Source organism: Andrographis paniculata, unplaced genomic scaffold (genome assembly GCF_009805555.1).
Source record: "Andrographis paniculata isolate CXL003 unplaced genomic scaffold, ASM980555v1 Contig98END, whole genome shotgun sequence".
Classification (NCBI taxonomy): domain Eukaryota; kingdom Viridiplantae; phylum Streptophyta; class Magnoliopsida; order Lamiales; family Acanthaceae; genus Andrographis; species Andrographis paniculata.
The window spans coordinates 361,531-382,250 of NW_026137637.1; the positions used below are offsets into that span (position 1 = coordinate 361,531).

A 20,720-nucleotide genomic window follows, 5' to 3' on the forward strand; every position below is an offset into this window, starting at 1 on the left:
GAGATCGAAGGAATATTAATATTATATTATATTGGTAGTGTATAAAAAATATGAGTAAAATACTTTTTTATCCTTGTGAGTGTATTGGTGTAAAAAGTAGTGACAATTGTGTAATAATTATACAAAAACAAGGGTAGGTTTATAGTGATATAATTATTTATGGAAGCTAGACTATTGTTTTGGGACCGACAAAAATGGTAAACATGACTATTGTATTGAGAAGAATGGAGTATTATATTTATGGTAGTTATCTTATTAAAGAGATTCGTAGGATTATTGTTTTATTTAGACGATTTGTATATCATTATAAATATGTACATATTCTTATAATTGAAATAGAGAATTTCAGCTTCCTATTCTAACTATTATTATTATTGTTTATTATTATTATTATTATTATTATTATTATTGAGTTTTGGAATGTTGGGAATGGAGTGTTGTTAAATTCGTAGACAAGAAGCATTCTTGAATGCACGAGGGAGAATGGGGTGGGTTTTTAATTAATTAATAATATATATATAATTATAATTATAATTATGGGAATGAATGATACTTTTGTCATTCAAAAATACCGACATAATGTTCATTTTTATTTAATTGATTCTTTTAAGAATTAAATCATTTGATTTTTTTGATTCATTGCTAGATCCAACAATTTTTTTTTTTTTTTTTAATATTATTTATAATTGAATGATTGATTGAATAAATAAGGTAAGATGGGTGGTTTTATTGAGTTAGATTTGTATATCCCAATGTATTTGTCCTAAATGGATTGGACACACATAAATATATATATATATATATATATTTATTTATTTATTTATTTATTGTTGTGTGTGTGTTTGGGGTTTAGTTTATTTCTTTTCATGCTTGTCTTGGAATGATTTGAGGGAAAGAGTTGTGGGCTTTCTTGCCAATATTATTTTCTTTATTTTTGTGGGACTTCTTTTATATATATATTTTGGTAAGAATGATATAAATCTAAATATATATTCCCTCCGTCCCACATAATTTGTACTTATTTTCTATTTTCATTTCTTTTTTGGAAATATAATTATACACTTTAATCTAGTTTTAAATTTTATAATTTTTTAATCTTAATTAAACTATTTAGTTATCTTAATCTTAATCCACAATTATTTTTATTATACTATAATTATTTTTACTAATACACTTCTTAATTACTTACTAATTACACTTTATATAAATTTTCGTATCTACAGTAATAGGCCCATAATACATGGGACGGAGGAAGTATTAAAAAACATTTTAAATTATACTTTTCAACTCACTTTTAACTTATAAATTATTTCGGGGTTTTTTTAGTGTTTTTTTTAAATATATTTTTAATATAAGGTATAGAACATAATGTAAGTAATATATTGTGTTGAATGTTGATATTTTATGAAATGATAAAATATAATATATTATATATATATATATTAAAAATCGTGTTAAAAAAAAATAACAATCGAAAGAATACATATGTTGCTTACTTGGAGCTTTATTTCAAAATTTTATTGTGTAATTCGAATGATTTTTTATAAAATATATTTCATTTGTCTCAACTCAAAATATTCTTTTTATCATTTTTGTCCGTCTCATTCTAAATTATTAATTTCATATTTTAGTAAAAGTAATCATACACCAATATCAAAATACTTTTAACTTTTATCTAAATTACAAATATACCATTACACATACAATTACTTTTTTACATAAAGTTCCAAAAATGTCAAAATCCGTTACATACTTTCACTAATTAATAAAATACTATTATTTTTTAATCTATTACAAAACTCCAAATAACCCATTTGAACCGGACGGAGGGAGTATTATTTTTTATAAAAACATAACATTCAAATTACTATAAAAATTTAAATTAATAAGCTGCAAACTGCAAAAATCAAAATTAAATAAATGTTTTTATTTATTTATTATTTATTGTAAAATCTAAAGAATTTTATATTAACACGACCCATGTGTTCCTTTTTTGGAGTTTTTATTTATTTTTAAAAACTTGTTTGAAAGTAACGTTTTATGTATAAAATACAATATTATTCATTCGTTCCATTGAAATGTTATTATTTTTTATTTTCGGTACCAAAACAAGGTTACCATTTCCTAATTTAGTAATTGTATTACCTACTTCACATAATAAATACCATTTCAACTTACAATATATTACACAAATGTCATTACTTTTATATTACACCATACTAATAGGGGTATTTTTATCTTTTTAACTACAATCTAATATAATACTAATATTAAAAAATCTACGTGCAAAAAACAAACGCCACCCTTATTGCGGGACGGAGGGAGTGTTTATATTTCCAAAAAAAAATAAATTGAAAAGAACATAATCTTGATAATTAGATGCGTTTATTTATCACATATAGTTAGAATAAAATGCTATATAGTTTATGTTAAGGGTGCGTTTAGCAATTAACTGATTCAATTAGGTGTTAGCGGTTAGATGATTCAATTAGCTGGTTTGATTAGCTGATTCAATTAGCGGTTTGTATTAAAGTGTTTGGTAATTAGCTGATGGCTTTTAGCTGTTAGAAAATTCAATTAGCTGGTTTGACTAGCTAATTCAATTAGCGGTTTGTATTAAAGTGTTTGGTAAAACAACGGGTTGACATTATATGTTATTTTTTAAAAATATTTAATTTTGTTCATTTTGATTTGAAATTTATAAGAAATTTTGTTATTAATTATTGAAAATTATAAAATATTTATTTTTATTTTTATTATTTAGATTTGAGAATTTTTTTTACTAAAAAATAATATTTTTTTTATTAAAATTATGTAAATTATAAAATAATGAAATTTTTTTATATATACTTTTATTATGTTAATTATTATTTTAATATATATAAATAAATTAATAATATTTGTTTTTTCTATTTGATGTAGTTTTAAAATTTTATATATTTTACAAATAAAATAATTTATATATAATAATTAATAATAGTATTTTAAATTTACAAAAATAAAAATATAATTTAATAAATTAATTATATTAAAAATAATTAATAAATATTGCTATAAAAATATATTTATATGTATAAAATAAATAATTAAATTTTAAGGATAAATAAGAAATAACCAAAATTAAAATGAAAAAGCGAAATTAGCTTTTTGGGTAAAAAAAAATTAATTAATCAAACACCTAAATTAATTTTTTAACTGGTCAAACAGCTAGTTCAATAAGCTAAAAGTTTTTAAAAAAAACTGTTTCTCAAACATCCTCTAATTTATAATTAATAATGTGCAAATTAAATAAATTTATTGCATATTTTAAATAAAACCTATTGAAAAATCACAACCACATGTATACACCTCATGATAGCGAGATAGGTTTTATATGACATTTTATCTTAAATTTATTTATTTATTTATTAAAATATATGGTACACAATAATACCTTTAAAGTTTATTATATAATTTAGTTATAATAATACATAAAATCTATATATTTGTGTATATAAAATTTGTAAAATAGAATTCTACATGTATATATATTACTAGGATCCATATTAAAATTTTGTACATAATATTTTATACATCTATATTAAAGTATATTTATTAATATATATTGATTTTAAAAAAATATATATATTATGATGATTATTGGTGAATTAATATATAATTATGAAGATCAACTTCAAGCACAACTAATGAGAGATGCTTTGCAACGTATAATAATAATAATATTAATAATAATAATAATAATAATAAAAATAAAAATAAAAATGAGGTCAACTCTCAATTTGCCCATTAGGATCAGATAATGACTTTCCCACTATTTGCTTATGTTTTGATTTATTTATTTATTTATTTGTTTTAAATATAAATTTTTAAAAAATTTAAAACGTGTGTTTAGAATGGCATTTTTAGCCAAAAATTTAACTTCACTATCAATTATACTATTGTGAAAGTAAAAAGAAAAATATCAATAAATACACTAAAGTACAACATATAGTATAAAATTAAATATACATATTCATATTTGGCACTAGCTAATGTGATATTTTGTAACACTATATTCTTAAAATGACAAAAAAAAAAAAGAAAAAAAAGTTGATAAGTATTTTCAATTTTTATTGTTTAATTATAAAAATAAAATTATTTTATTTAATAAAATATTATATCAAAATTATTATTTAAATAAAATAAATCACAAATTAAATACAATCAAACTCCATTTAATATTTTTTAAAGATTTTAAAGTTTTGAGAATTTTGAGGCATAAAATAATTATGTAAGAAAACATTCATTTCCCCACCCCAAAATTTAGCTCATTTGGACTTGACGCGGAGATTAAAAAATTAAATATTATAATGAAAAAGTGAAAAAAAAATAAATTTGTAGTCGAATGTATTTTTGAAAATTTAGTTAGTAAATAAAAAAAATTAAGAGATAATATAACAAATAAGTGATACTTCGTCCGTTCCATAATAAAATATCTATTTTTTCATTTTAGTCCGTCCCATAACAAAGTATCAATTTTTTTTTTTTAGTAAATGTACTATTTACCTAACATTACAAATACCCTTAGGTGACGTTTGGTATAGAGAATAGAATTGCAAAGAAATTAGAGTAGAGAATGAAATCAGAGAGAAATTGAATTGAGTAGAGAAAGAGAATTAATTCTAAAATAAAGAATTCAATTGAAGAATGTATAAAAAAAAATGCAGTTATATTAATGGATCAAACAAGAATAAATGAGTAATTGGATTAAAAAAAAAATTTAACGAATGAGAATTCATGAAAAGTACTTTTTGTGACTTTTTTTTTAGAAAAATTATAAATTATATACGATGCTTTATATTTTAGTATAATTTCTTAAGAAATCGTAAAACTTAAATACTTTAACAATAAATTCAATTTGATTTTTATAAAATTAAAATAATATATTAAAAAATATATATATATAAATTAGATAGTAAAAAAAGATTTTAAAAAATTTAAAAAATATATACCGCTATATCATTTCTCTTCATTTCTCTGCATATAGGAGATAAATGAAAAAGATAAATGAAAATGATTTATTTTCAAATTCTATTTCTCTTACTAAAATAAACAAGATAAATGAAACTATTTTTATTTATCTTAGGTCTCATTTCTCTGTACCAAACACAGCCTTACAACTTACAATATATTACACAAATATTATTATTTTTATATCATACATACTAATAAGGTTATTTTAGTCATTTCTACTTTATTTCTATTATATCCCAATATCATACTAATATTTCTAAAACTACTCAAAAAGTAAATGAATATTTACTTATAGGACAAATGAAATATTTATTACAAATAAGTGTTGAATGAGAGTAACTATTAAATATTGACTTTTTCAAATATAGCAAAAATATAAATTTAATTGGTGAATAAATTTGATCGACAAATAAAATATATAATACTCCCTCTTTCCCAAACACCCCTGCAATATTTTCTTTTTGGTATGTTCCAAACACCCTGCAATATTTCCAAAATATGAAATAATTAATTATATTTAATCTCTATCCCATACTTTATCCTCTCACATCATCCAAATAAAAAAATAAAATATATATTTATCTCTCCATCACATCAGTATCATACTTAATACTACCCATGTAAAAACCCTTGCCAAAAGTAAATGTTGCACGTTGTTTGGGACGGAGGGAAGGAGTATGATATTTCTAAAAAATATTATAATAGAAAATTAGTCAAATAAAAAAAAATTTGGTGCAAACTTTTGATTCTATTTAAAATGTATGGTCTCGTACTTGTTCGTGTGCTTTAGTTGATTTTATATTTTTTGGTATAAAATATGATTAAGTTAGGGTGTGTTTGTTTGGGGGTTTGGATTTTGAGTTGGAATTTTTGAATACTCTCTCTGTCCCATAACAAAGTATCTATTTTTTCATTTTAGTCCGTCCCATAACAAAGTATCTATTTTTTCATTTTAGTCCGTCCCATAACAAAGTATCTATTTACTTTTTTTTTTTTTAAGTAACTGTACTATCTACCTAACATTACAAATACTCTTACAACTTATAATATGTTACACAAATGTCATTACCTTTACACAAATGCTATTTATGATGTTAATACAATGGATATATGATATGTGAATCATGGTTCTTTTTTTCTCTTAGGGTGTGTTTGTCTGGGGTTTAGATTTTGAGTTAGGATTTGAATAGTAAAAATTTTGAATTTGAATAGTTGTATAATGTGATATAAATAGGTGTTGATGCGATGTTTTGAATGTAAAATTGATTTTTAGTATAATATAAAAAATAAAAAATAGGTGTTTGATTTGATGTTTTTAGGAAAAAAAAATTGGATGAATAGTGAAAAAAAAAAAATCCAATCTCCAAAACAAACACACCCTTAATGTTTTCTATTAATATAGATATTTAATATTTTTTTAAAAAACAAAAATTTATATTTTTTCATTAATCTTCAATCAAATTTGATTATGAAATAATATAAAAATGAAATAGAAGCAACTCAGAGTGCATAAATGATTGAAGAAAATTGATCGAATAAAAATCTATTAGGTAATTTCTTCCACAATTTTTCAAAAATACATTTTTCTAAAAACAATTAACAAATTATACACATTAAATATTTTTATTCGTATGTAAGAGTCACATTTACCTTTTTAAGTCATTTTACTCAACATTAAAAATATTCTTATATTTTTAATTTATATTTTTACAAATGTCATTCATTCTATTAGTATTATAACACTAATTGAAGTATTTTAGCAATTTTTTCTTAAATTATGCTACATTTTGATATAATAATTAATATTCAAATATCAACATACAAAAAATAAATATAACATTTAGAACCAGACGGAAATAGTACCTATTTATATAATTTTCTATACATCACATAAAGTATATACATTTTTTTTTTAAAAAAATAACAAAATAAGTACAACAGACATAAATAAAAAAATGGACAAGGTGAGTAGAACAAAAAGTATTATTTTTGATAACCCAACCTATATAATTTTAGGAGTATTTAAATAAGTATGTGTGTGTTCTTTTTATAAAAAATATTATACATACTTTTTTAAAAAAATTAATATATTACATATATTTATTATTTTTATATTTTTTATTTCATCTAAAAAAAAATTTCATCAAAATACTTCACAGAACAAACGAACCCTATATTTTTTTACTCTTCAAAAGTATAATATTTATGTTAATACTCTTCTATTTGCAAAATATTTTAAAAAACTGAATACTCTGTTTACTCGTGGATTTTATTTTTTATTTTACTATTTCAATTTTATTTTTTTCAAAATATCAAATCAAACATCTATTTTTTTATTTATTTTATTACATTAAAATTTAATTTTACATTAAAAACATCACATTAATATATATTTATATCACATCAAACAACTATTTCAATTCAAAATTTTACTATTCAAAACCAAAATTTAATAGGTAAACACACAATGTTGTTGTAGGATCATTTTCTAGTTTTGATAATATAAAAAATTAAGCATTTAATTTAATATTTTATAAAAATAAATATGTATATGATATAAGTATATTTTCTATTAATAATAAATAATAGTTTTTTAACCGTTTATAAAAAAATTAACAATTCATTGCAATATATATTTTCTATTTTACTATACAATTTATCATATTTAATATAAAAATATCTTAATTAAAAAATACAAAAGTAAATTTATTTTAAAATACATATAAATTAATTATCCACCTCATAAATTATGATCCCAATTATTATTTATTTATTTTGAGTATTTTAGAAAATAAAAGAACTCCAAGAATATAATGTCAATTTATTACATTCCACACTATAAGCAGCCAAAATAAAAATAAAAATAAAAATAAAAATATTTATTTTTTTTCGTATATAAATATAAGTATATATATTCCGCCTTCTTCTCCTCTCCTCTGTTCTCTGAAACGGTTTTTTCGTTTCGTTGAGCAAATTGGTATTTCTCTCTTTTACCGCCATTGATGAAGAAGCTCACCTATGCATCTATCCATATCTATATGTGTATCTATATACTGCTGTAGCGTGGAAGGTTGGCTATTCTTTTCCCTTTTCTCTATTCCCGCACTGCAATCGAAGGAGGCGCGTCTTCAGAGGTAAGTTTCGCTTTTCCCCACAGTCGTTTCTGAATCGTTGTTCTTTGTAGCTATATATAATGTTCGTTGTGCTCGATCCTAATTTCACTCATTTGTAATTGCGCCTTTATTGGATCTCGGTTCAATTTGATTTTGCTGTCGGTTTGGTTATTTTTCATGTCTGATTGTATCGTTTTCGCGACGTGTGGATGTTCTTCTTTATTGTTTCGGTAGTTAATTTGGAGCTTGATCAGGTGGTATTATCATGTATCGACGCTGTGGCCTGGATGGGTGGAGGAATTGGTGTTTTGATGGCGAGTTTCAGAATTTGGGTTGGGGCTAGGGTTGGGTGTGGAGAAAATTAGGGTTTTTCTGTGACGTACAGTGCATTATCCGTTATTTTGGGGATAATTGCTGTGTATGTTGTTAGGGATTAGTTTTTGAGGGTTCCTTAATAGTTGTATAACTAGGAGGTGGTGAGTATACCTATTAAAGGGATACTTGAGGGATGGATGACGTTCAGCAGCAATTGCAGCAGAAACCCGAGAGCACGAGGAGCGATGCTCGGTCTGATTTCGAGAGGGGGTTCGAGGAATTGATGTGCGGCCATTACGACGAGTGCATGTCATTTGCCTCCTGCAGTTCGCCGAGGACAACAACTACAGAGGATGAGGAAGATGAGGGGGAACAGCTTGTTAGGAGGAGGAGGAGGTCGGATCTTGACGATGGTGATGACTTAGCAGAATCATCCGCTGCCAGAAGGCGCCACTCGAGGATTTTGAGCAGGTGGGCGGCCCGACAGGCAGAAGAGATGATTACTACAATTGAGAGACGGAATCGTGAGTCAGAGTTGATGGCGCTTGCAGGGTTGCACACAGTTTCAATGCTGGATTCGTCATTCTTGAGAGAGTCGCAGTCGCCGACCTCAAGGCGTCAGGGGAATGTACAAAGGCTCAGCACGCGAGCATCGTCTATTTTTCAGATGTGGCGCGAGTTGGAGGAAGAACATGCAATAAGCCGTGCTCGTGGGAGGGTGAGGGACAGATTAAGGCAGCAGCAGCAGAGGACTGTGGATTCTAATACAAATCAATCCATAAACATGTCGGAAACCAGGGAGGGTGAGAATCAGAGTAGCCTCGGGGATGCTACCGAGAGTGAGAATGATTATTCAACTTGGTCTCATGATCAGCTCGGGCCTCAGCATGGAAATATGGATCGTGAAAATTCTAGCCGCGAGCAATCTCCGGATCTTGGAGAAGTGGAGAGGGAGAGGGTTAGGCAAATTGTTCGAGGATGGATGGAGAGTGGTATTCGGGACACTTCCTCTAATGTTATGCAGAGGAATGATAGTCCGAGATCTGAGTGGCTGGGTGAGACTGAGCGCGAGAGGGTAAGGATTGTGAGAGAGTGGATGCAAATGACAAGTCAGCAAAGGAGTTCTCGAGGTGGGCGTAGGGATGAGCCTCAAGTTGCTCGGTCCCATGAAGGGTCTGATGCCAATCACGAAGAAACTCAGCCTGAGCATATTCGAAGGGACATGTTGAGACTACGGGGAAGACAGGCTTTGGTTGATTTGCTTGTGAGAGTGGAAAGGGAAAGACAAGGGGAACTTCAGGGTTTGTTGGAGTATCGTGCTGTTTCTGATTTTGCACATCGCAATCGTATCCAGGTAATTCTATCTGAATTTATAAAATGTGTTTGGCTTGAAACAGTCGTGAAATATACAATGCCCTGTTTGCTTTTATCAATGGATTTTTTTTTTTTTTGGCTTGGACTAATTGTAACGATTTTATCCATGATCCTAATTTGGTAAGTGGTTTGCATGACAACTTTATTGATTATTAGGTTTTAAACAGAAGCCTTTGCAGTATTTGTAAAATTTTAAAATTAATATATTACGATAAATATGTTTCTAATGCACTGTACATGTTATTTCACACTTAATATTTTTATGCAAAGTCTAGGATGGAAAAGGTAATTTGTATTTATTTTTGATTTTTCAGTCACTGCTTAGAGGTAGATTTTTGAGAAATGAAAGGCCCGATGAGGAAGAGAGACCTCCATCCATGGCTGCTAGTGAACTAAATCAATTAAGACAACGACATACGGTCTCCGGCTTGAGGTACACCGACTATCTAATATGCTGGAAACTTACTTGTGATCTAAAATATCAGCTTACATCTCTTCATCTTTTTTTTTTTTTTTTTTGCTTTTAGTTACCATTATGGGCTGCTATATATTCAATTGGCTGTTAAGTTTCTTTCCTTGCTGATTTCTGTAAATGTTTATTTTCCAAACCCCTGTGAAGCGGAAACACTACCTTAGATAGCTATTTAGGGATGAAAAATTGGTGTTTTATGCATTTCGTGTTTTTGTAATGTAAGCAAATTATGTTACTCTTTTAACTTTGAGCTTTTCAATCACCTCTGTATCATGAGTTTTAGTTGGGTATTTAAGAGGAATACAAAGTTACTCAATAGTTTACGATAGTTGGAAAGGGAATGTTAAGGAGGGTTCTTAAGGAACAATATCGGAAGCTTTTTGTGTAGGAGTAACAATGAAATTCTGTATGCACATCTATATGACATAATTTGGATCAATTGGGTTTGTGACCTAAGATAATAATAAATTAATTAAAATAACATATTGTGTCCTTGATACTCCGTGTACTAACAAGCCTAATATACAAGAATAAGTTGCTTGCTTCTATAGAAACCTAACCACTCGAGTTATATGGCAACTACTAAACGAATTAGTCAATATTCTTTTTCATGGATTTATTTTGTGAGTTCAATGTTGTCATTACCAGCCCTGTAATCTTTTGCGAGTAACTCGGTAATTCTTATGCTTCTTGTTTATGCACTATGCTTTACTTTTCACTCAGGGAAGGTTTTCGATCCCGGTTGGAAAACATTATGCGAGGCCAAGTAAGCAGCCATCTTGAAAATTCCTCTAACAATAGCAACAGCGATTTCGGATATGATCAGAGTACTGCAACTGCTTCTCCGGAAGATCAAGATGAGAATCAGGATATTAACAATAATCAATTACTAGATCATGTTGGAAACACAGATGGCAGCCGACTTATTGAAAATCAACATGCTCCTAGGGATCAAGAAAGTGATCGCCAGGGACAGGTATCAGGAGTTGAGGACACTTCTCTGAGCGGGCAGGAAAGCACAATATCTGAGTGGCCCTCAGAAAATATGGCAACAGAAAACCAAGAGCAAGATCTCGGGTCTCGAGAAGCTGTTGAAAATTGGTCAGAAGGGCCTTCAGACCCTCCAAGAATGCTAAGGTCTATCCCATCAAGAAGAGTTTCAAGGTTCCACCCTCCTGATGATGATAATGTGTACAGCATGGAACTCAGGGAACTACTAAGCAGGTTATTTGTTTGCTGATGCCTTGGAATATGATAATAATTTTAGTCATAAAATATTTCTTTGATGAGTTAATTATATTTAATTAAATTGATTAAATTCACTAATTTATAGCATACTTAGACCATTCAGTATAATTATTTACAATTTAGTAAGTATTATACTGTATATTAGTGATAGTTCTGAAATATACATGTAGACATGATTAAGATTATAGTTTTATTTAATATAAAGTTGGATTAGATGATCATGTTAAACCCTATAGGAGCTCGTTTACATGTAATTATGATGGATATTTTTTATTTTTTATTTTTTCACCTTAATTTTCAACTGAAAATGCCCAGAGAGCATTGTATTTTCTTGTGGGATGGGATATGTCTATTTTTTCCCATTATACTAATTTATCCTAAATTATATTGTTTGATTTCATTGTATTTTTAGGATCCTTAAAAAAAACATATGCCCTATTGATTTGTAGGTGAAATTCATCTCGTCATCTCGTGTAAATATGTATTATGTAAAGCATCAAGTACTATAGTATGATTTTCTTCTCTCGTGCATTTTCTCGGTGTCTTCAACGTATTCTATTTGGCTTGTCACTCTTTTCAGCTTACATTATATACACATCTGTATTTCAGGAGGAGTGTCTCGAATCTTCTTCACAGTGGTTTCCGTGCAAGTCTGGATCAGTTGATTCAGTCCTATGTAGACCGGCAAGGCCGGGCACCAATTGATTGGGATCTCCATAGGAACTTGCCTCTTCCACCATCACCCGAGAGGGATTCGGATCAACAGAACGATGAGCAAAATGAGGATCAGCCTAATGGTATTGGTAGACCTTCACTGGTGTTGCCGACTCCTCCTGTACCTCCATCACAACCTCTTTGGCACCAGGATCTGCATCACTCGCCTTGGCCACGTCATACTGTGAATCGTTCTGAACTTGTAAGCTGATTCTTCTTCTCCCTATCTTTAACTCCATGTGAATTTCCAGTAGTTTTGTCATAAAATGTGCAAAAATTTTGATAATCGCCAATTTACTAGAAGAATTTCTAATTTGGTAATTTGTTCGAAAGATGAGTACTTTAAAATGCATGAACTAGAATTTGGGGTGGAAATGAGTTTAGGATATGGCTGTTGGCATGATCGGAATTGAATTTAAATACTCTCCAATTTGGTTCGACTTACCAATTAACCCTGCAACTGATGAAAAGGCCCTATGGAGCCATCCAATGTGCTTGGCTAGGAACTTCCATGTAACGACTCACAATTCCAACCGAAAATCAAATATCTGGTCTAGTGCAAGTCAAGTACCTTAGACTTCCAACAAGACTTTTGAATGTGGTGGAATCAACACGGTCTTCATTCTCCTTAGTTTTGGACTTATTCAATTGGCATTGAGTTGTAGTTTGAACTATTTCTTTCAAATTGAGTTCACTTAAAAGATACACGAATTATAAATTTGGTGAGATATCTGAACCAAATTGAATTCAATACATACTGATTCAAGTTTATATTATGTCAGATTTATTAAAATTCAAATGACCAGGAATAAATAGATTTATATTGCCATTCTCATTTTCCACACCGGCTCCCAGTTTCGTCATTACATGATATATTAGTTGTCATTTTATTCCTCCATGTCATCATTTTTTGGTCTTATTAGCTTTTCTATTTTAACGTATAAATTGCTGTTTAAGATGTTGAACTATTCTTTGTATGAAGTTACAAATTGATGATTGCGATAAACATCTGCGCGCACACATATATTTGATGCAATTTTACTCGTATTTGAACAGGAATGGGAGATGATCAATGATCTAAGAGCAGATGTGGCGAAACTCCAGCAAGGTATGAATCACATGCAAAGGATGTTAGAAGCTTGCATGGACATGCAACTGGAGCTCCAGCGCTCTGTTCGGCAGGAGGTCTCGGCTGCTCTCAATCGGTCTGCCACTGGGCAAGGTTTGTTTGGATTCCAATTCTGCTTGTGATTGTGCTCTTAATATTCTCGACTCTTTTAATTCTGCTCGGAGCTTTATTCTTACCATAATGCACTGAATGCAGTGGCGGACATATCCGAGGATGGATCTAAATGGATTCACGTACGAAAAGGTACCTGCTGTGTCTGTTGTGATAGCCACATCGATGCCCTATTGTACAGGTACGCCTCGTTATCATACTTACTGCATGTTCTATCAAGCTTTCTCGTTACCAAATCGAAAATTTTCTTTAGCAATAAGTGTTAGCCTTCGAGTTGCTGGTACAATAATTTACTGTTTTCGGAAACTTTAGGAAAATTCTTAGTAATGACTGTAATGTAGTCTCATGATTTTTCGACACTGATAATATTGTGAGGAAAAATTGTATAGTCTTTGACAATTTAGGTGTCAAGTAACAAATCCACTCGAATCCCTCGAAATTTATAGACTTTGTTTACATGATCATGGTTGGTTGGGGGTTTAAATTTTGAGTTTGGATTTCGAATTTTAAAATTTTAAATTAAAATAGTTGTAATATGTAATATTTTGAATATAAAATTAATTTTTAGTATATACAAAATAAAAAAATATGATACTCCCTTCGTCCCATATCTATATAGACTTTTTGCACGAAATTTTAGAAATATTAATATTATATTGGGATAAAGTATAAATAAAAATAAAAAAACTAAATTAACCCTATTAGTATTGTATGATATAAAGGTAATGACATTTGTATAATATATTGTAAATTGGAAGGGTATTTGTAATGTTAGGTAGATAGTACAATTACTATAAAAAAAAAAAAAAAAAAAAAAAAAAAGAAATGGATACTTTGTTATGTGACGGGCAAAAATGGAAAAATGGATAGATTGTTAAAGGGATGGATGGAGGGAGTATGATTTCATGATTTTTGGGAAATTTTATTGAGGAATAGTAGAAATTCTCCAAAATCCTCTAACAAACCTATAGGTTTTTGTAATTTTGAAAATTTGTGGAAATAGCAATCGATATAGGTTTTTGTAATTTTGAAAATTTGTGGAAATAGCAATCGATAAGAGGAAATAATTATTTGATACGATATATTTTTTTTTAAAAAAAAATTATTGTTGACAAATAATGTCAAAAGTTTCATTTACAATGTGTTTAGATCCAATACGATTTTTTTACAATAAGTTGCAGATGTGGGCACATGTGCACATGCTCTAAATGTGCGAACGAGTTGGTTCGAGGGGGAGGGAAATGTCCACTGTGCCGGGCGCCCATTGTTGAGGTGATTAGAGCTTATTCGATACTATAAAACGAGGAAGAGAAATGGTAAGAAGGGCGCATAAAGTAAGTACCTATTACACTTCTGTCTACTTTCATCTCCGAGCTCTCTTTCCTCCCTCCGATTCTTCTTTCGCTTAGGATTATAGGCTCTCGAAATGTTTCCTCATTATATATATATATACGAAACATTTTGCAAATAGAATCTTCGGAACAACAAAAGGCAAGCGTCGGTCGCTTCGATCGTAAATAGTTCACACACAACACACACTACATGCACATATATATATATCGATTTTTTTGGTCTTGGAGTAAAACTGCATTCCCTTGTAGCTTTTGCTTGATTATATATATGCTTACTTGTTTCATGGTAGTTTTTGTGTACTTTGTTTATAAGGTAAAAGCATGATGGTTGGGTGAGATGTTCGGTTAGTCTTGACTTAGATTGAAATTAGTGTCTTCTTTTAGTTTGTTTTCTTCTACACGTTTTTCTAAAAGAAATTACTCCTTGCTTGTGTTCTGTTTACTAAGAAATTAAGAGTTGTATTAGTAAAAATAATTATAATATAGTAAAAATAATTAAAGATTAAAATTGAGATGATTAAATAGTTTAGTTAAAATTTAAAAAAAATTTATAAATTATGAATTTTAAAATGTGATTAAAATGTATAATTATATTTTTTGAAAAGAAAATGATGAATAAGATGAGAGCAACGAAAATAAAAATAATTAATGAAAAAGGTGGAACGGAGGGAGTAATATATTACAAATGTTACTTCCTTCGTCCTTTTATCTATTTATTCATTTGCTTTAAAAATATTAGTATTATATTAAAATATTGTATGAATAAAGTGAAAAGACTAAAATAATTTTATTAATATTGTATGAAAATAATGACATTTGTATAATATATTGTAAGTTGTAACTTGTACGAGTATTTTTAATATTAGTAAAAAATACAGTTATTAAAAAATACTCCATCCGTCCACGAATAAAGTATATATCGTAATAGTATTTTAATTATAGTGGGTAATTAATAGTAATGATGTGACGTAAAATAAGGGTATTTGTGGAAAAAAATGAGGTATTTAATAAAATGTTTTTTTTGTAATTAGATGTTCCAAAATAAAAATGTGTATAGTTAATTGATACATAATTTTAAGGGACGGAGGGATTATTATTTACGTAACTTTTTATATCTAATATTTATGCAAATTATTCCACAAAAACATTTGGTACACCTAGGATTCTATTAGACCTCGTGATAGTCTCATATTTAACATATTTTGTTCTCAAGAGCTTAATTTATGTCTTATTATTCACCATTTGCGTATCTAAAAGATTAAGATGATGATATGCTTTTTTACATATGAATAATTAATTGTAGGTTGGGGAGGCTGACGGTTGAGCTTTGGGATATTATAGCAAAATACAACAGATTCTTTATCTATCTTCTTCCCTCACTCTCACTGTCACTGTCACTGATAAAAAATAAATCACAAGTTTTCTTCTCTCTCTTCTTTCCTTTTCTCTTCTCCTCGTCACTTCTCTTTCTATTTTCTCTCTCTTCCTCTCGTTAGTCTTCTTTTTTCTTCTTCACTGTAACTTAATCTTTTAAGACACTGTGAATGATTTGATGATTTAGAAAATAAAAATCGATTTGAGCTTTGATGTGTCAGTCATGGAGGCATATTTGAGTGAGAACCATCATGCATGACAGATTGTGATTTTTCTAATTAAAAACAAAATTTATTATGACATAATTTATAAATTAATCCAACAATAAAAGTAACACCTCTCGCGCAATAGAATTTGTAAAAATACTATGGCACCTTTCGCACCCGCAAAAATAGCAAATCATAATGCGAGAAGATTTAATTTAGATTTTATATTTAAATAATATTTATTTCGTTTTAATTCAAAATATCATTTTTTATTATTTTAGTTTTTTTTTTCTAATAAAAATAATTATATATTAATATTAAAATACTCTTAATTTTTATTTAAATGATAAATATATCATTAAATTTATAATTTTTTTTATATAAAGTCCAAGAAGGAAAATATAAAATTTTTTTTACATTTTTATTAACTAATAAAAAATTAATTTTTTAATTTACTATAAAATCTAAAAAACTATTTTCAAATGTGAAAAGAAATATTTGATTAAATAATTTTATAAGAAAATACATATATATTTTTCGAAAAAATAAAAATATAAATAGTAATTTTATCTTGAAAAGAAAATATGTGCTGATGAGTCAATCAACTGCCCCCAAAAGTCAACTTGCGTTACATTACCGCAACACGCTTGTTCGACACAATATCTCAATATTATTATTATTATTATAATTATAAAATTCAATCTTAACCGCGTAACGTTTATCAAATTCAATTCTACACCTTACAGGCCAAGCAACTTCAATATATATATATATATATATAAATAGGTATATTCGTATATCATCCTCCCTTATCACAAAAACATCGAAACAAAAATGACTTCTGCTCAAACTGTAAGTACTCTCATCCCTTCCTCCTTTCCTTTCTGCTATAACTCAACATATACATACAAAACACATACATATATATATATCATTTAATTAAATTTATATATATATAATCTTGTTGCAGAACACATGTGGCATTTGCTCGGAAAATTTTCCGGCCGCCGTGCACGGCCAAGGAATCTTCACCGGCGGCTGCTCCCACTCCTTCCACTTCCTCTGCATTTCCCCCACCCTCTTCTCCGGCGACCCCTTTTGCCCCATCTGCCGCCTCCCGTTGACCACCGCCACCGCCGCCGCCCCGGCCAACCCTTTCAATTTCCGCCGGTTTATGCCGCGGCCGGTCGAACCCGTCGAGCCCGTTCATTTCTCCGACGATGATCCCCTCCTCGCCGCGGCGTCAGGCGCCGTGCCGCCGGATGATGGCCGGAGTTTGGCGGTCACCGGAGTGGCGGAGCGGCCGGCAGTGGCGGCGTCGGAGTCGGTGGCCGATTTCACGGTTCTTGTCGGGGTCAAGGCCGCGGCATTTTCCGGTGGCCGGGCGCCGATCGACCTCGTTACGGTGTTGGACGTGAGCGGGAGCATGTCGGGTTCGAAGTTGGCGCTTGTTAAGCGCGCGGTCGGGTTTGTTATTGACCGCTTAGGCCCTTCCGACCGGTTATCTGTCGTGTCGTTTTCTAGCCGAGCGACGAGGATGTTGCGGTTGCGGAGGATGTCCGAGTCGGGACGCGAGGAGGCCAAGAGGGCGGTTAATTCACTTATAGCTGACGGCGGGACAAACATCGTCGACGGCCTTAAAAAGGGCGTTCAGGTAAAAAGAATATGTTAAATATGATATGTTAAAAAGAATAAGTTTTCTAACATAATTTTTAATATATATATATTTTTTATTCTTTTACCGATCTATATCTATGATATAATTTATGTTTTAAAATCAATTACAATACTTCATTTGTCTCGTATCTATATATTTATTTACTTTTTACACGAGAAGTTTTAGAAATATTAGTATTATATTAATAACGTTTAATATATTGTAAATTAGAAGAGTATTTGTAGAAGAATATTTGTAATATTAAGTAAATGATACATTACTAAAAAAGAAAATGGATATTTTCTTATGAAACGGACCAAAATGAAAAAATAGATAGATCGTTAAGGGACGAAGGGAGTATATATATTGTGCTAACAATTTGTCACATGTTATTATTATCATATATTGTGATGGTATAATTATATTGAATTTTTAAATTCAACTTAGTAATTGCCGACTTATTATTACGTTATGAGATATTTTAAATTTTAAATAGGTTCTCGAAGAAAGGCGGGAAATGAATCCGGTCTCGAGCATCATCTTCTTATCCGACGGAAACGACACGTGTAATCACGGCGGCATCTTCTTTCCAACAACCTCGGGCAATCGGAATCTTCCGGAATACCTACACTTATTGCCGGCATCTATTCGTCCGAGGAATAATAATGCTTTCGCATATAATGCAGAGTCTATACAGACAATTCCGGTCCATACATTTGGATTCGGATCGGACCACGACCCAATAGCGATGCACGCAATCTCCGACGCATCGGGCGGGACTTTCTCCTTCATCGAGTCGTATGAAGTGGTGCAAGACGCCTTCGCCGGATGCCTAGGCGGTCTCCTAAGCGTCGTGGCTCGGGAGGTTCGACTCGACATAAGATCCGCGTCGCACGGAGTCGAGATAAAATCGATCCCATCGGGGAGATACCCGAGCGAAATCGTCAACGACGGGTCGCAAGGCGTGATTCGCGTGGGCGACATGTACGCCGACGAGCACAAGGAGTTCCTAATCAATGTCTCCGTCCCGTCAATTGAAGAAAACGAAAATGATACGATCGTGAAAACGTCGCTTTTGGACGTATCGTGCTATTCGAAAGACGTGGTCTCGAACGAAATGACGCGCGTGGAAGGCGACCTTATAGAGATTCGTCGGCCGGCGACAGTGTCCCTAACCGACATGATGGTTAATTTATCGATCGACAGACAGAGGAACCGTGTCTTGGCGACGGAGGCGATCTCGGAGGCGCAACGGATGGCCGAGACGGGCGATTTCGATGGAGCAAGGACGTTGCTCGCCGATAAACGGAGCGTCGTCTTCGGGTCCGCCGCCGCGCAAGCGGGCGACGGATTGAGCATGTGGCTTGAGGCCGATATGAAGGAAACCGAGTCGAGGATGTTGAACCGATACGTTTATCAACAAACGGGACGGGCTTATGCATTGTCCGGCATCAGCTCGCATGGCTCTCAACGAGCCACCATTCGTGGTGGTGCCGCCACCGCTGCCGCCACTGAGAGTGTTTGCTTCGGCGCGGCAGCGCCGGCAGGGGCGGGTTTTAACGGCTACGCGACGCCGCAAATGGCGAGTATGGTGTTGCAATCGCAGCGACTGAGGAAGATCGAAGAAGAGAACGGAATTTCGAAGAAATAATTAGAATTAAAAATGTATTTTTTGAATTTTTGAAATTTAATAAATTATCGTGGAATGATTTATAGTACCGTGGAAAATGTTATGTTTATGTTCGTGGATTTGAATTTTGAGTTTGAAAATTTAAATTTGAATAGTTATACGAAGAATATAATTATACATGATATATTTTATTATAATTAATATTTAATATAATATAAAAAATAAAAAAATAAAAAATTAATTTAATATATATATTTTTTTTAAAAAAATGTTTTGATGGATAATTGAAGTCTTCAAAAAATTTTGGAAAGAACACGTCTTTTATATATATTTAAAGTGAAATTTATTATTTTCCTCTGTCCAATCATAATTTATTATGGGAGGGAGATAGTATATGATTAATTTAATATTTATGTGATTTAAATACTTGTATATATTATTTTCATTTTAGTTCTTTATTATGATACATATTTTTAAAAAATCTTAATATTTAATTATTTGATTTTATTAATTACTATCTTCGTCCAATTTATATTGTCTAAAATATATTTGCACAGTTTTTTAGGTGATTGTTTTTTTTGTTATGAATCGATAAATTTGCCCTTAATTGTATGACAGAGATTAAAAGTAATAAATGAATGAAAGGTAAAAATATAAAATTTGTATTTAAAAAAAAAGAAATAGGACAATAGTTGTTGGACGTCCCAAACAGAAAAATAGGATATTAGTCGAGGGAGTATTATTTTTTCACTATCCACTTAAAGTGTGAGTTTTTTTTTAAAGATTGATACACTTTTATCTTATTTTAAATTTTTTTAAATTTTAATTAAATTAATTATTTACTTTAATAGTATTAATTTATAAATATTTTTTATTATACAATAATTTTTTTATTAATATATTTTAATTATACGTTAATTATACTTTTTAAATTCTTGTGTTTACATTAATTATAGATTTGAGTTTTTAATTTTTTGAAATTAATAATATATTGATATTTGATAGTATAATA

The 20,720-nt window shown here is 30.0% G+C and overlaps 2 protein-coding genes across 2 annotated transcripts; both read left to right on the top strand.

Moving 5' to 3' along the window:
* The first annotated feature begins 7,952 nt into the window (after positions 1-7,952).
* On the top strand, positions 7,953-16,435 carry LOC127243817 (uncharacterized). Its single transcript, XM_051263992.1, has 9 exons — positions 7,953-8,147; positions 8,381-9,795; positions 10,130-10,248; positions 11,011-11,511; positions 12,145-12,451; positions 13,306-13,471; positions 13,574-13,670; positions 14,671-14,823; positions 16,145-16,435. Exons 2-8 carry the CDS (start codon positions 8,635-8,637, stop codon positions 14,786-14,788), a joined length of 2,469 nt encoding a protein of 822 aa, XP_051119949.1. The 5' UTR covers positions 7,953-8,147; positions 8,381-8,634; the 3' UTR covers positions 14,789-14,823; positions 16,145-16,435.
* A 703-nt stretch (positions 16,436-17,138) lies between these two features.
* On the top strand, positions 17,139-19,829 carry LOC127243895 (E3 ubiquitin-protein ligase WAV3-like). Its single transcript, XM_051264120.1, has 3 exons — positions 17,139-17,273; positions 17,392-18,075; positions 18,575-19,829. The coding sequence occupies exons 1-3, from the start codon at positions 17,256-17,258 to the stop codon at positions 19,727-19,729; spliced, it is 1,857 nt and encodes a 618-aa protein (XP_051120077.1). The 5' UTR covers positions 17,139-17,255; the 3' UTR covers positions 19,730-19,829.
* Positions 19,830-20,720: the final 891 nt, after the last annotated feature.